Source organism: Martes martes (assembly GCF_963455335.1).
Source record: "Martes martes genome assembly, chromosome: 12".
NCBI classification, from domain to species: domain Eukaryota; kingdom Metazoa; phylum Chordata; class Mammalia; order Carnivora; family Mustelidae; genus Martes; species Martes martes.
In genome coordinates, this window is record NC_137900.1 from 95,778,155 (window position 1) to 95,794,546 (window position 16,392).

General features: G+C 61.9%; 1 protein-coding gene across 1 annotated transcript in view; it reads right to left on the minus strand.

Annotated features, from left to right (window-relative positions):
* The window catches only part of EXD3 (exonuclease 3'-5' domain containing 3), a 74,922-nt gene that overhangs the window by 52,628 nt on the left and 5,902 nt on the right, over nt 1-16,392 (minus strand). Inside the window, exon 3 of the mRNA XM_080819255.1 lies at nt 6,041-6,155. Coding sequence (XP_080675381.1) covers nt 6,041-6,107 — 67 coding nt within the window. The 5' untranslated portion in view covers nt 6,108-6,155. The remainder of the gene's footprint in view (nt 1-6,040; nt 6,156-16,392) is intronic.

Here is a 16,392-nt window from a genome sequence, read left to right on the forward strand (position 1 = left end):
GCCGGCCGCCCCCCTGAGGACGCAGACCTGGACACCCGGACAAGACAGCGGCGGAGACTGACGCACGGCGCGGGAGACGGAGTGACGCCCCGGGAGCGTTCCAGAAGCAGGGCTGCCGGGCGGGGGGCCGGCGTGCTTCACGGAAGGAGCACGGCGAGAATCGGGAGCTCTCGGCAGCCTCAGAAGAAAAATCTCGTAAAAGGAATTTCTGTTCCTGACTTAGGAAACGACCCAGCAAACTCGGAATAGAGACAACTCCCTCGCCCAGATGGAGGATGTTTGTGAGAAACACCCCGGCAGACGCAGACCCTGACGCGGGCAGCCGGGAGCCTTCCCCGGGAGACGGGGCCAGCCCGAGGCCGCCCGCTGCCCGCGGAGCACGGCCCGGGGGCCCTGGCAGCTCGGAGCCCGCACCCCGCTCCACTCCAACAAACTGGTCGGTCCACAGGCCGAGTCGGCTCCGCGCTCAGAAGGAACCAGCGGCCGGGCCGGGAGACGGTCCGGAGGCACCTGCTCTCCCGAGAGGACGGGGCCGTCCGGACGGGCCGCACGCGGCAGGACCCCGGCTCCGGGCCGTCCCGGGAGAGGCCGCCGGGGCAGCCGAGTGTGCGAGGCCGCCCCGCAGACGCGTGTCCCCGCGCCCTGCCCGCGCCCACACAGGGCACCCTGCCCGCAGGACCGCCCGCCGGCCACGGTGGGCTTCGGGTGCCGGCGCGTCTGCAGGGGGCCATGCGGCGCGCACGCGGGAGGGGGTGTGTCTGGTGGGAGAGGCCGTGCGTGGTGGGGACACGGGCAATTGCTGTGCCTTCTGGATTCTCCTGTCAGCCTGACACTGCTCTAGAAAGGGTAAGTCTCTAAAAATTAAAGCAAAGGGGCGCCTGGGTGGCTCAGTCGTTAAGCCTCTGCCTTCAGCTCAGGTCGTGGTCCCAGGGTCCCGGGATCGAGCCCTGCATCGGGCTCCCTGCTCAGTGGGGAGTCTGCTTCTCCCTCTCCCACTCCCCCTGCTTGTGCTCCCTCTCTGACAAAGAAACAAAATCTTTTAAGAAAGTAAAACATTACTTCTCACTGGAAACATGATTTTGTGGAAGGACACGCAGAATCTGAAGAGAAGGTATTAGGGGCGCTTGGGGGGCTCAGTCGGTTGAGTGTTCAACTCTTGACTTCGGCTCAGGTCATGGTCTTGGGGTCGTGAGGTCGAACCCTGAGTCGAGCTCCGCGCTCAGCCCCGCGCCTGCTTGGGCTTCCGTCTCTCCCTCCGCCGCGCCCCTGCTCCAAGTGCGACCGTGAAGAGTAAATAAGGGGAGGGTTAGGGTTACTTGGTTGTAGCTTGGACACGGAACACAAGGCCAATGCTAAAACCCCACTGTTCCCCCGTATACAAGTAACAGACAGAAATAAACATTACAAACAATTACAACAGCGCAAAAAAATTCAAATTTCTTTGGATAAACCTAACAAAAGAAATTCATGCAAAAAAACCCCCCCAAACCCCATGAAACATTGAGAAAAAAATTAAAAGACCTAATGAAGGAAAGCCGCTCCATACACTAAAGAAGAGAAGCTGTCGCCCGTCCCATAGCTGGTCAGGAGACTTCGTGCTGTTGTACCCCCAGCGGCGGGCTGGGTGGGTGTGCCTACATGTGCCCCGTCCCAGGTCCGCCAAGACTACCCCACCTGGCACCAAGAACCGCCTCGCTAAGGCTGAGCGGCCTACAGGGGGCAGCCACGGGCCAGCGCAAAGACCCAGGGCCAGAGTGGGCACTCAAGGGATCCTGATGCGTGACCTGGGCGGCCGCGGAGCACAGGAACTCCGTGCCCCCACTGAGGGCGCCGAGCATCGCTGGCCTCACGCCTGCATTCGCTGACCATGAAAGACAAAGAGAGCCTCTGGGAGAACATCCTGATGACCTCCGGGCAGAGAGGTCTCCCCAAAAATACAACTTCGGACAAGATTCCCACTAATTAAAAGGATCTGCAGGAAACTGCAGGACATGTCTTGCCTGGGCCTCATCCAGAGTCGGCCCGCCGTCGAAGGCTGTCTGAGACCACGGACCCACCGGACAGCTCTGCCCTGGGCGCGCCCCCTACCCGGCCCCCACAGCGGGGCACTGCCGCCAGCCGAGGACCTGCCATCTGTCCCTCCTGGGCAGTGACCACACTGGCCTTGTTCGAAGCTGTGGTCTGGGCCTTGACGGGTGCTCCACGGTGAGCTGGGGACGGTGCCTGGGGCAGCTGTGCGTGCCCACACTTGGTCACCAGCTCCAGTGGCCTCAGAAAGACCCCTGGAAGCCCAAGGGGCAGCTGGAGAGGACCTGAGGCAGGGCTGGGCACGGTGGGGCACGGCAAGGACATGGCCTGGCAGCCAGAGAGATGTGGGTGGGGTGCGTGTGGTGGGGCAGGGAGGACCCCTAGGCTGAGCAGGGCTCCCAGGCAGACCCCCAGCCAAAGACACAGAGAGGAGGGCATCGGGAGGCGTCTGTCTTAAGGGACAGATAAGCAAGCTAAGTGTCACCATGCAGCGACCTGGAGGGCCTGGGGCCCGGCAGCTCTGACTTAGGGATTCTGGCAGGAGGCCGGGCTGAGGAGGGCACGTGGGAGCCTGGTGCCGAGGGGCCTCTGTCCATAGGATGGACATCAGCCATGCCCGTAGCCTGGCAGGGCCCTCACCTCTCCCCCAAGGCCTGGAGCCGGGCCGAGCCCAAGTTCCCAGGCTAGCGCCCATCCTGACATCTTGCACCTGCTGACAGGATCAGACAGCAGGTTGGGGGCCGGAGTCAGATGGCCTCTGGTCTGTGCCTGGTCCCTGACCCCATCCCAGGACCATGAGGGTGGGGACGGGGCAGGAGGCTCTGTGCAGGGGGACACCAAGAAGCAGCTCGGTTTCAGGGGTCAAACCTCCGTACCCACAGCCTGGGCTGCTCCTCTCTGTCCAGTATGTGGGCCTCACAGGCTGTCTCCGCCAGCAGCCTTCCAGCACACGGGTCTGGGGGCCTCAGGCTCCCGCCGTGCGGGGCCAGGCACCAGGAGGCACAGGGTGACCCCCCGCCCTGCCCCCGCCCCATCCTCCTGCTTCCCCAGTGCCCACCGGACACTGAGAGCTGCCAGCAGCCCGGGGGGGCTCCTGAGGAGCTGACAGGGGGGAGAGAGCTGAGCTGACTCGGTGGCCCTCACTCCACGAAACAGATGCGTTCTAGAAAATAACCCAGCAGCCAGGCGAGCACAGCGACCACCTGCCTCTTCCCATCTGGAATCCGGGGTTAGAGGGAACATGAACAAAGCGGGCCTTCCTCTCAGGGGAGCAGGGGCCGTGGCAGGTGGGGCTGAGCTGTGCGGGGCACACCGCTCCCCCACGCGGTCTCCGTGCGGGCCCCTCGCCTAGGCCCCCCGCCCTCCTCCAGGGACCCGGGCCAGGACCCGCAGAGGCTCCCTCGGCCAGGCTGGAGTCCCACTCGGCACGAGCCGGGGGCAGCGCCAGACGCGCCGAGCCCGGCTGCCCATCCAGACCCACCGTCTCTGCTGGGCATTGCTGTGTCCACCTCCACCCCCGGGGACGGCCATCCTGACCCCGCCGGCCCTCGGGCAGCTGCAGAGCGCCGGTGTCCAGCCACTGTCGCATCTGCAGACCCAGATGCGGTCTCCCGCCCCGCACTCCGCAGCGCCCAGTGCGGGAAAGTCCACATGACTTGCGGGGTCGGCGACGTCCTGCCTCCCGGGACACAGGCACGCGGTTCCTTGGCAAAGGTGGGGACTGCCACTCTCTCCAGATCACATTTCTGTCCCTCTCGGTCCCGGGTTCCAGGGTCTACCCTCCTCAGGGCATGATGGTGGGCTCAGCCCTTCCCGAGCAGGACGTGGTGAGGACAGGTGGCAGGCAGAGAGAAAGGGCCTTCCTCAAAGCCCCCAAGTCCAAACCCTGCAGAGGCCCCCCAGCAGCACCCCCACCCGACAGGCAGGATGAGGTCTCCTGTGGGGGCCGCCCCATCTGGGAAGTGGGAAGAGAAGGCCTTGCCGTCCTGCTTCCTCCAACAAATCACAAGCCCCCAAGACAGGATCCCCCTCCCCCGCTCAGCCCAGGCGCCCCGAAGGAACAGGCCGGCTGTGGGAAGTGCTGATAAGCCGGGGCGTCCACACAGAGGCAAGCCCCCGCTGCCGGCGACCCCCACTGCCGGCGACCCCCGCCGCTGGCGACGTCACCACACACCTGGAGAGCTCCTCCAGCAACGGGCACCCACGCAGGTGAACGTGCCCGTGAAAACACGGAGACCGCCCAATTTCAAGGACAAGTTAGAAAATCTGCTAGAAGAAAGGATCCTACTAACCACAGGACTTTAAGGACTTTAAGGTTTAAAACAGTGAGGAACGACGTGGGAGATCGATTCGGTAAAAAGCACAGCTAAGAACAAAAGAACAAGCCGGAAGGCAAACGCTGTCCTTGAGGTGTGTTCCCGTTTCTACCCAAAACACACACGGGTCATGTCCATGGTCCCAATCCTGCAGGTCAGGAGCAGAGCACGGCGGGCGCCTGGGCTCAGGGAACGGTCACCTCGACTCATCAGAAGTAGCCACCAAGGCCAAGCGGCGTTCAGGGAAGGAACCGCTGCGGCAGGACGGCAGAGAAGCCCCGGTCGGTCCGCACCGCAGACGAGCTGCTGCACCCCGGGGCCACCCACCAGCGCAGCGACATTCAGTGAGACTACAGGATTTTTTCAGAACCAAACAAGCTCACTCTGACGTCGGGAGGGAGGGAGGGACGGAGGGCAGAAGCTGCCGGTCCCGCGGGAGAAGCGCCGTAAAACCGCGGTCACTGCGACTGTCGGCTCACGAGCGGACGGAGACCAGAGCGGAAAGCTGGAGCCGAACCCAAAACACAGGGGAGCCCAGCATGTGGTCGTTGGGGGGTGGGAGACGACTGTCCCCTGAATGGGCTTCTAGAAATACAAGTGAGTCGGGCCCATACCTCCTATCTCACAGCAAAATCGATCCCATCTGGATCCCGGACCAAAACGACCACAGCGGACCCCTCCCGGACGCCTCCCAGGCAGGTTTGGACTCAGTGCTCACACAGGGAGGTACGGGCAGCCCACCAGCACGACCGTCTCTCTCAGACCAGGAAACACAGAGTGGCTGAGCAGCTCTCCCACAATCACACAGCGAGCAAAGTGTGTGCGCGCCGCCTGGGTTCACGGGCTCTCTCGCGTCACAGCCCGAGCATGGCTCCACAGCCCCAGAGGCCGGGGAGACCCTCCCCCCAACACCTGATGCCGGGAGGGGCCAGCTCTGCTGACGGCATGCCCCGGGGAGGGGGGCCCGTGTCTTGGGATGTGGGACCAGTTCTTAGGGTAGAAACAAGACCACAGCCACGGCCACCAAAGCGAAAATGCCTCCCTTCCCCACCGAGGAGGTTTCTGTGCCCAAACAGGCCCCTCATCTCCGGTCAGGACCCCAGGCCTGGGCATAGGGCAGGAGTGCCACAGGCGGCTTTGGGCTCCCACGCTTGCAGCTGACCCAGGCCCCTACTTCTCAGACACACCCCGCTCCCCTCCTTGCTGCTTCTTGGCAAGATGAACACAACGTCGGAGTCCGGCCCAGAGACGCGGTGAGCGGGGCTGTGCCAGGACTCGGAGAAACTCCCGTCCCTCCCGCCAGTCCCCGCCCGCTGCCATGGGGGGCTCTGTCCTCCCCTGTGGTGCTGGTCCAGTCACACAGTCCTCTGGCAGCGAGCAAGCCAGTGGCCAGCAGGCAGCCCACCTGGGGACAACAAGACCACACAGCGTGCACCTTGGGAGCCGGTGGCCCCCTTCACAGGGCACAGAGCAGTGCGTACTGCAGCCCTCAGGCCAGGAAGGCTGTGTCACCTGCATGCTTGCGTCCACGCCCCACACGAGGCTGGAGCACGGGAACGCCTTCCGCCTGGGGTGCCCATGCACAGACAGCCCCACGTACACACACGGTCCACACAGCCGGCACACACGCCTGCACTCCTCACACGTCCCCGCTACCCGGCCCTGCCCACGGGTGCCCATCGGGGACACAGACTCACCCGCAGAACAGCCCTCGGTCCCAACAGGGTCGCCGGTGGGGTCTCCAGCTGTGTCTGGCTGGTCCATCCTCAAGGCGGGGCCAGGGAGGTGACAGGCAGCTCGAGGAGGGAGGACCTGGTGGAGAGCGATACTCTGTCCCACGAGCGATACTCACACTCTGTCCCCACGCTGTCCTGGCGCGGGGGCCCAGGCAGCCTCGGCCCGGGGGTGCTCAGAGCTGACGGCAGAGGCGGGCTTGCCGTGACGATCCACACGAGCGCCCCGGCCCCGAAACACCCCGGTGGGGTCAGGCAGTTCTGCCCAGGGCCCAGCGAGTGTCTACCCTCCCCAACCCGCTTCTCTACGCTGATGGGGACGGCTGGTTCTCCTCCTTTGATGGGCTCCGCGAGGCCTCGGGAAGACTTTGTTCCTGGACGTGGTCTTCCTGGGCCCCGTCGTGAGACGGGCAGGGCCCCCCATGTAAACCCGGAGCACAGGCTCAGGGCAGCCGCTCAGCTTCGTCCCCCGAAACTCCAGGAGCCCTCTTAAGGTGTCCCTTTAGGTAGCACATTCATGTTTCTTTCCCTTTTTAAAGAGTTTATATATTTATTTGACCGAAAGGGAGATACAGCGAGAGGAAACACAAGCAGGGAGAGCGGCAGAGGCAGAGGGAGAAGCAGGCTCCCCGCCGAGCAGGGAGCCAGACGTGGGGCTCGATCCCAGGCCCCCAGGCTCAGGACTGAGCCGAAGGCAGATGCTTGGCCCACAGAGCCCCCGGGCGCCCCATTCATGTTTCTAAACCGTGTGCTGACGGCTCAGCTTCCAGTCCGGCGTGTGACTGACCAACGTGAAGGGAAGAGTTCGCTCTCGCACCCCAGGGCCGCCCACCTACAGCCGTTCTGCGAGAGCCCTCCTCTGGCTCACTATTAATAGAAGACACGAGCAGAAATACCTCCCAACGCCGAGCCGTGTGTGCCGTGGTGGTTTCTCCTTTCCTGCTCCATTCGCTCCGGACTTCTGCTCCGGCCGCGCAGGGCGCTCGGGCTGGGCCGCCCCCTCACTGGGAACCACTGGGCACGACACGCCTCCTGACAGCAGGACAGTGCCCAACACCCCGGGGTGACCGGCTCCCACCTAGGGACAAGCTCCTGGCCCAGACCACTGACCCGGGGTCCAGAGAGCACAGCCTCCCTCCAGGTGACGGAGGCAGCCGAGCCTCTGTGGGACAGGGCCCCCTAAGAGGGGCGACCGCAGCCGCCGCAAGTGCGTACGAGCGAAGCAGGAGCCCAGGGCCCCCAGAAACGGCGGCCTCAGGGCTGAGAGGGTAACAGAGACACGAGCACTCCAGCCTGCCGGGTGTGTTAGACTCCAGTCCAGCCAACACCAGCCAAGACTCCAGAAAGGCCATGCCTTAGGACAATGCCTAGACTGAGCCCCACTCTGACCTGCCCTCAAGAAAATCAAACCAAGCCCCAAGAAAATCAACATTGGGGCACATTGTAGGTCGGGTCCCTGCAAGACGAAGATCCACCCTAACGAAATGTCAAGCCATGCTCACTTGCTCAAGGTGATCAGCTAGAAATTAACTGCCTGCTGGAATAAAAATCAACATTCTTCACAGGAACATAACAGAACCCAGAATCCAGGGCTGCCACCTGCTTCACTCACAATATGCAACACGTAATAAACAAATCACAAGATCTACCAAGATATAGGAAACTATGACCCGTAATCAAGCCAGAAAAAAAACAAAACAAAACAAACCCACCCGGATAATAGAAACCAACTCCAAATGGCTCAGATGTGGGGTTTATCAAAGATAAACACAACTACTACAAGTGTGTGCGAAGCGGCACCCGGGGGGCTCAGTTGTTAGGCGTCTGCCTTCGGCTCAGGTCATGACCCCAGGCGGGGAGGCTGCTTCTCCCTCTCCCACTCCCCCTGCTTGTGGTTCTTCTCTCGCTGTGTCCCTCTCTGTCAAATAAATAAGTAAAAAATATATTTTTAAAAGTTTAATAACTGAAATGAAGAGATCACTGGATTGGAGATGGCAGATGAGTCAGTGAATCTGAGGACAGATCACCGGAGATGGTCCTCTCTAGAGGGTGGGGGAGGGAGGAGAAGAGGGAACACGTTACGCGCTCCCGTCACTGCAGGCTGTTCGGCGCTGCTGTGGTTGATGGGACTCGGACAGCACTGCGGTCCCTCTCTCTGCGGGTCTGAACAAGCTGGGAAGCCTAGCACTCGGTTTTAGCGACATCCCGTCTCGAGCCACTGTCCACCGTCTCCGTCTGGACAGAGGCTCTTCCAGCCCCGTTCTCTCTTCTTTCTCGGTGTGTCCTGCATTTCTTGACTTCCAAGTCCTCACCTTTCTGTTTTCCTCCTGTTTCCAGAGGGGCGCACTCTCCCGAATCTTCCCGGGAGGAACACTGACCAAGCGTCCGGTTGTCGGGAGGTGTCCTCACTGGGCTGCAGCTCTCGGCTGCAGGCCAGCCCCCGGATGTGGGACGCTGATGGTCCCCGTTGTCTTCTAGGCCCTCATGTCGGTGCCCAGAGGTCTGAAGCCACCTGACTCCCAACATCACACGGGATGCTTGTCTTTTCCTCACGAAGGGCCCTTAACAGCACCACGTCTCAGGGCGGGACGGCGTGGGGTCTGCCAGGGGCTCTTACATTCCGCGGTGCTGGGACGTGTCTTTTATTTTTCCTTGATAATGTCCTGGCCTCCCTGTTCTCCACCCTGGGCTGTAAGGACTGTTTCGTGAGTGGTGTTTTTTTTTAAGGATTTTACTTACTTATTTGAGAAAGAGCACAGAGAGCGAGGGGAAACAGACAGCCCCCCAGCAGGGCACCGGACGCGGGGCTCGATCCTGGGCCTCCAGGGTCCTGACCTGAGCCGAAGGCAGCCACGTCCCTGAGCCCCCGGCGCCCCGCGGTGCGCGTCTCCTGATGCCGCGCTTCCGGGAAGGGCCTCGCGTGTCCGGGTCTGTCCCCTTCTCCGCCTTCAGCAGGGATTTCCTGAACTTTAGTTTGCAGAACGATCACCGACTCACTCATTTCTGCTATCGAAACTGTATTAATCAGTTTCTCCTTTCGCCCCGGAGGACCTCACGGCTCGGTCTGTTTTCCTGCACACTCTGCCCGCCTCCTGCCCACCCGGTGTGTCTCTCCTCTCAGAAGCTTTGCTCAAGCGTCTGGAGACCGAGAGGGACACAGAGCAGCTGCCTGGGTGCCGGGCAGGGGGAGCCCTGGGAACGGGGGGGCTCACTGTAGGTACCTGGGGCCTGGGCCCCGAAGGTCGCGCCTCGGCCCATCTGTCAGGGAGAGACGCCCCCACCCTCACCTGCAGGTGGGCACTGGGCGGCCACAGCCCAGGTCCCCAGGGGGCCGGGGTCCGACCCTTCCCCCTGAAAACCTCCTGAGACCCTGTCTGCAGTCTGGAGCTGCTCTGGGAGCTGTGGCCAGGCTGGGGGCCACCCCCTGCCCCGCACCCCAGGTCCCCAGGCGGCTAGAGGGCGACCCTCGGCGGCGGCCATCCGTCTCCTTCCGTCTCCACGGGGCCTTGCACCTCTTTCCTTCTCTTTGCCTGCACGAGCTTCTGCCTTTATGAAAAAGGCAAAGCTGTCTTTTTAAAATGTCTTTGCTGCCCTTTTAATGGGTCTCAAGCGCAGCGGGGGGAGCGGCCCCAGCCAGCGCCCGCCGTCCCGGCGCCCTGGCAACGAGCACACCTCCCACGGGACACACGCCCTGCGCACGGCACGCGGCCCGCCGCTGCAGGAGCTCTGCACCGTAGTCCATCCCGGCTGTTGGCCTGCACTGTTCTCTCCTTGGAAATCACTCCCCCCTGCCCCGGGGCTCTGCACACCTCCACCCGCCACAGCCCGGATCTGCGGGCGCCCGGCCGAAGAGACGGGGCTGTGGCATGGGGTGGTCCCCGCAGTGCACGTTCGACCCCACCCAGCCCACGGACTGGGCCCCTGGAGGGAAGCAGGGGTCTCCTAGGGCAGCCAAAGCAAAGCACCACAGACAAGAAGGTGCAACAACAGAAATTCACTTTCTCCCAGTTCTGGAGACTGGAAGTCCGATATCGAGGTGTTGGCAGGGTCGGCGGCTCCTGAGGCCTCTCCCCGTGTACAGACGCTGTCTCCTCCTGTGTCTGTGCCCACTCTCCTCTTCTCACAAGGGACACCATCCTACTGACCTCATTTTACCTTAGTTACCTCTGGAAAGACCCCATCTCCAAACACGATCCCATTCTGAGGTGCTGGGGGTTAGGCCCCCCGTGGGCCATGCCGAGGAGACCTCTGGCTCCTTTGGCCTCAGGTCAGAGGATGACTCTTGGGCCCACCAGAGCATCCCCAGGAGGGGACGCTGGACACACTCCCCGTCGCATGGGTCCCTCTCTGAAAAGCCGCCAGGAGCCCTGCCCATTCCTTCCTCTAGTCCCTCCTTCAGCCCGACGGACATGCCTCACCCAGACCCCGGGTCCTCGTGCGGCCGACTTAGAGCTGCCTACGAGCCTCGGCAAGACCAGAGCCTGGCCTGCGCGCCCCACGGTGCCGGCGCCCTCGTTCAGCACTTCTGGAGCCCTTGCCACCTCACAGCAGGTGCAAAGGGGTCCCGAACAGCCCCTCTGGCAGGGTCCACCCCCGGGGGCAGTGAGTTCCTGGCTGGGGTGGGGAAAGGCCCAGGCATGCTGGGGCCTGGACAGAAGGCGGGGGTGGGGGCGGAGGAAGAGCAAACAGCCCGATGAGGGCTCTCCGCAAACAAGGGCCAAGCGTCCGCCTCCTGCAGGGCTGACGGAGGGCCCCCTCAGAGTGGCTCTTCCCGGCCTCCGTCTCTGGGCCCCACCGCAGGCACCCTATGCTCCCCCGAGCTGCAGGCCACTCTGGGGGGCTGCTAAAGGGGCTCAGGTGGAAGCAGTGGCCCCGCAGACATGCCCCCTCCAGAGCCCCCCCAGCAGAGCCAGACCCCCAGGCCACCCCCATCTCATTGGCCATCCCCACATTTGTGTGGGCCTGTGGGCTCTTCTTTCAAAAGGGAGCCTCGCTCTGATCAGACTTACAGTAACGACCAGCATCAGTGCAGGGCAAAGGTCCCTCTGAGCCCTGCAAGTCAGGTCGCCCCAGAAGGAACGCTGCCCTGCGGTCCATTCACCCCCTGGGGCCAGACTCTGTCCACACAGCCATGACCCTGATGACCTCCTCTGCACGGCAGCCACCCGCTCTGCTGGTCCGCCTGCAAAGGGGTCAGAGGACCACATGGCTCTTTTCTGCGAGAGGGGCTTTTTCTAACTTCAGGGGAGAAACCCCTACAACTCCAAGATCCGCCCCAGACTACCGTCCCCTTTCCTCTGGGGAGTGTGGCAGCCAGAGGCGGGGGCGCTGGGCTGTGTCCTCGGGCGAGCCCCAGGGCAGGCAGACAGACCCAGACCCTCCTCCTTGGGAAAGGGCGAGGCCACGGGAAACCCAGCTCAGCTCTCCTCACACAAGCTTTGTTCTGCCCCGGAGCCTGGAATCCGAAATCCACAAGCCCACGGGCTTCTGAGACGGCAAAGACCAGAGTCAAATTCAGCCCATGGCAGACTGTTTCAATTGACCTCATTTTAAAGAGAAAAAAATCTGCTTGGAGTCCAAATTGTCTTGAGCTGAAAATGCAGTTCAGGGTTTGGAGGCTACACCAAGACCAGGCCTCCCCAGGGACGGCCTTCCGGAGCCCACCGGGACGGCCTCCTGGAAACCTTGGAACTCCCGTCTACAATGAACGGTCAACACGGACAACTTGTTCAGGCCTCACGACTTTTTCTTGCCGGGAACCGAGCCACACATCGGAACGCGGGCCTCAGAGAGCCCACCCGCCCCCTGCCCCTGCCCCGCAGCGGGGTGCCCCAGGCCCCCACCTGCAGGAGGGGGCAGGACAGACTGCCTCCTCTGACAGCTGGGCCCCGGGAGCTTAACTGGGTGCTCACCTGGGAGCGGTGCCCTCCAGCCAGACCCCTGGCGGCTTCAAACCCAATAAAGGAAACCTCATTTTCCATGGAGCCAGGCGGCCAGCAGGGGGAGCTCTCTGCCCGAGCGTCTGGCCGTGCTGCCCTGGCTGGACCCGATGACCGTCCACACTACGTCCCCCCTCAGCAGGAGGAGGGACGGCTCCGTCCTTGCCCTGCAAACTCAGTGAGAAGCTGCGGGCGCCCCGAGCCCTCACTTCCCTCCGAGGGACCTCCTCTGTGTTCTCCAGACCAGCCTGGGGGTTTGCCATAGCTTGCTTGTCCTGAATTCCAATTCCCGTACCATCCCCCAGCAAACCCATTTTGCTGGTAAAATAACTGGCTGTTTTAATTCAGAGGTTGACCCAGGCCAAGGCTGGCATCTGCTATAGGTTGGGGATGCTCCAGCCCCATGCCCCACGGCCTCCCGCTCGGCACACTGACCAAGCCGGACCCAAGGCCTCCTGGAACCCAGCCCTTCAACCAGGCCCAGCCGGAGGCAAGAGGGCACCTCAGCAGGGTCACCCTCCAGACAGAGCCCCCAGCATCGGCACCACCCAGGCTGGGGTCCCGGTCCAGCCACACCGTGAAGCGGGCCCTGTGGGCTAAGCGAGGGCATTGAGAACCACAGAGCAAGGGCTCACGACGCCTGCCCAGCACTGGCTGCGATCTGGCTGTCCCCCTGTTCCATGGGAGGGAAAGAAGTGCAGGGCCCGGGGTCTCCCCAATACAGGCTTCGTGCGCGGGAGGAACACAGCAGCCAAGCCTGGGACCCTGCCAGAGGCCCAGAGGACCAGGCTCCCAGGTGCTTCAAGATGTCTCCGGACATAAAGCTGCCCCTCGACGAATAACCCAGAAAGCTGGCAATTGAAGGCAAAGAGCAGAAATTAAAGGACCCACAAGAAGCTCCATTGCCGCTGAGGGTGTAAGCAGCCCAGCGGGGCCGGGGCTCAGCCTTCCGCCCGGCTGTCCACCTGTCCCAGCAGAGCGGGCCGTGGCACAGGATGGAGTTTCCTCCACATTCCGGTTCACGGAGGCGACCTTTAAATAGGTCATCAGAGCATTCTCCTTTGGACGCCAGGTCGTGCTTCCTACACCGCTGTCCTACGCTGTTTCCTGCAAGTACAGAGGTGGCGGCTGTGTGACTCCCACAGGTGCTTCCTGTGCCCTGCATCACAGGTGGCCGAGGCCCAGGAGAGAGTGAGGGGGGGCTGCCGCCTCAGCGTGCCAGAGCCCTTCCGAGAGTGTGACTCCTGCCCGGGCCACCGCACCCGCACCCAGCCCTCCTGGGCCACCCCATGTGACCAACAAGGCGTGCACCACAGGAACGCGGGGCAGGAACACGGGCAGCCGGGGGTCGGCAGCAGCCTCGGACTCCAGATGCCGTCGCCCCCACAGGGAGGCCCTGTCTCCTCCTCGCCCTGCGCCATCCCATGGTCAGCCACGTCCTGCCTTAAGTGCAAAATGTACCTGGGGTAAGAGCATAAAATGTCTCAGTACCGGTTTTTTATATCAATTATGGGTGGAAACGAAGATATTCAAGGAATGCTGGAGTCAGGATATATATAAGTCTATGTGTGTGTATATACACACACACACACACACACACACACATATATATAAGATTTTATTTATTTATTTGATGAGAGAGAGATCACAAGTAGGCAGAGAGGCAGGAAGCAGAGAGAGGAGAGAGAGGAGGAAGCAGGCTCCCCTCGGAGCAGAGAGCCCGATGCGGGGCTCAATCCCAGGACCCTGAGATCATGACCTGAGCCGAAGGCAGGGGCTTAACCCACTGAGCCACCCAGGCACCCCTGCAGTTAAGATATATTATTAACTTTATTTTTTTATACTTCTCTATAAGTAAGCTCTATGGCCACCCTGGGGCTTGAACTCATGACCCTTTGATCGAGACACGCGTTCTACCAACTGAGCCAGCCAACAGCGCCTCACCTTCTCCTTTTACGTTCTTAGTGTTCATACTAGAAAATTTAAAGTCACGTGTGGGGTCACATATTTCTGCTGGGCACACTGGCCTCAACAAAGCAGCCGGCCAGCCGTCAGGTGCCTAGCCACACGCCCAGCGGAGGAGCTGCGCCCAGACCCACACAGCCACCACCCTGCACAACAGCGTCAGGGACTCCCTCTGCTGCCCCCAATTTCCAAATGCAGGGGGAATGGGGTTGCACCCAAGGGACAGGGTGGGGGGGCACAGCCTGGACCCCTGAAAACAGGGGCCACTCGTGTCTCTGGTTCAACAAGAATGCTAATTTGAAAGCTGTTTCAGTTGGTTTGCAAACTGAATTAAATGTCTGGGCACACATCTCAGTGCTTTTTTTAAAAGCTTTATTGATCTAATACACACAGCACAACACAGCACTTCTAGCATATTTAGGTATGGAGAACATCACCACTGCCAATTTCCAGTCCATTTCCATCACCCCAAAAAGACGACTCCGTACCCACTAACTGTTGCTCCCCACACTCCTCTCTGGCAACCACGAGCCCACCTTCTGCCTCCGGGGGCCTGCCTGTTGTGGACGCTCACACACACGGAGCCCCACCGTATGCGGTCTGTGTCCGGCCCCTCCCTCAGCTGTTTTCAGGGTCTGTCCACGTTGTGGCACCTGCTGGCATCTACTCCTTCCCACGGCTGGACCACACTCATCTGGGTTCTGCCTTGTGGCCACCGTGGACAGTCGCACACCGATGTTCCCGTGGGCCCGAGCTGCCCGTTCCCGGGGGAAAGGGCTGGGCTGAGTGGAAAAGACACCACGCTGTCGGCCACACTGCTTCCCGCCACAGCGCACGAAGGGCCCGACCGCGCATGGCCTTGCCAACACAGGCTCCTCGGCGTCTGTCCCTCTCCATCTCACCCAGCCGAGTGGCAGGGATTTTTTTTTTAAATTTTATTTATTTATTTGACAGACAGAGATGACAAGTAGGCAGAGAGGCAGGCAGAGAGAGAGGAGGGAGCAGGCTCCCCGCGGAGCAGAGAGCCCGATGCGGGGCTCGATCCCAGGACCCCGGGATCATGACCTGAGCCGAAGGCAGAGGCTTTAACCCACTGAGCCACCCAGGCGCCCCGGGAGGGATTTTTAACTTACTGACCTAAGAGTTGCTCCTGTCTTTAAACATTAGGATCACCATCTAAAACACCAGAAAGTACCCTCCAGAGATGCCACGTGGGGGGTGGGGGTCCCTCTGGAGCAGCTGTGGGAGGTGCCCCACTGCTTCTGGGCTGCACCCCGCCACGGCACGCACACTGTCAGGGTCACTCCGGTTGGCCAAGTCGGCTTCAGCCCCGTCTGGGGGCCTCGGTGGAGCGCCTCTCCTGGGCCTCTTCCCACCAGGTGCAGGGGTCAGCAGGAGAGGGCACGAGCCAGAGGTCACCGGCCCCACCGTCCAGCCGGGCTTTCCAGCCCCCTGCCCGCTCTGCTGCAGGCCTCCCACTGTCCAATAATGGGGTAAAATCACGTGACTGATGAATGGCTACTTAAAAACATTCTACAAAAACATTTAATGTCATTGGGAAAAAAGGACCTCACAACGTGGCACACAGTTGTATTTGATGGAAAGCCACCGCACTACAGCGTGGGCCGCAGGACACCCCGGCCCCGTCAGTACGAGATGGACACGGAGCCACGCAGGCACCGGCGGGGGGGGGGGGGGCAGGCCGCCCTTTCCGTTTTCTGTTTCTTGTTTTTGTATTTGCTACATGTCATGTATCGAACACACGGCCACTTCGTAGTCATGAAAAAAGAAAATCACAAATGATACTTTAAAAGTTAAACTTGGGGTGCGTGGGCGGCGTGGTCAGGTCAGCGTGGGCCCTTGGCGTCGCCTCAGGTCCTGGTCTCTGGGTGGTGGGACAGAGCCCCGTGGTGGGCTCTGCACTGAGCGCGGAGCCTGGGAGAGTCTCCCTCCGTGCCTCTCACTTGGGCTCACGCGCTCTCAAATAAAGTTTACAACCTTTTAAAGATTTTTATACTCCGAGGAAACCTTAGCTGCGGGAAGGAGATGGGGCCACCTGCTCCGAGAGCCCCGCCAGGCTGTGGGGAGGAGGCCCGCCCCACGGACACCAGGCGCTCTCGCCATCGCGTGGTCTGCCCCGGGCTGCCCGCGGCCCCGGCTCTGCCCTCGAGATCCGGCCCGCGGCGCTGCCGCCGAACGCGTGGCCCCAAACGCGGCGGCTTAGAGCAGAACGACCCTTGACCGTCCCGCGCGGGGTCAGACGCAGGGAGCGGCCTGACCGCGGCGTCCTGCTCCGGGTCTCTGGGGGTCGCAGCCAGAATGAGGCGGGCCTGTGCTGTCTCCAGGCTCAGCGGGGGCCGGGGGCCGCCCACCGCCCGCGCGGCTGGCGCCCGACAGCCTGTGGGTCTCTGA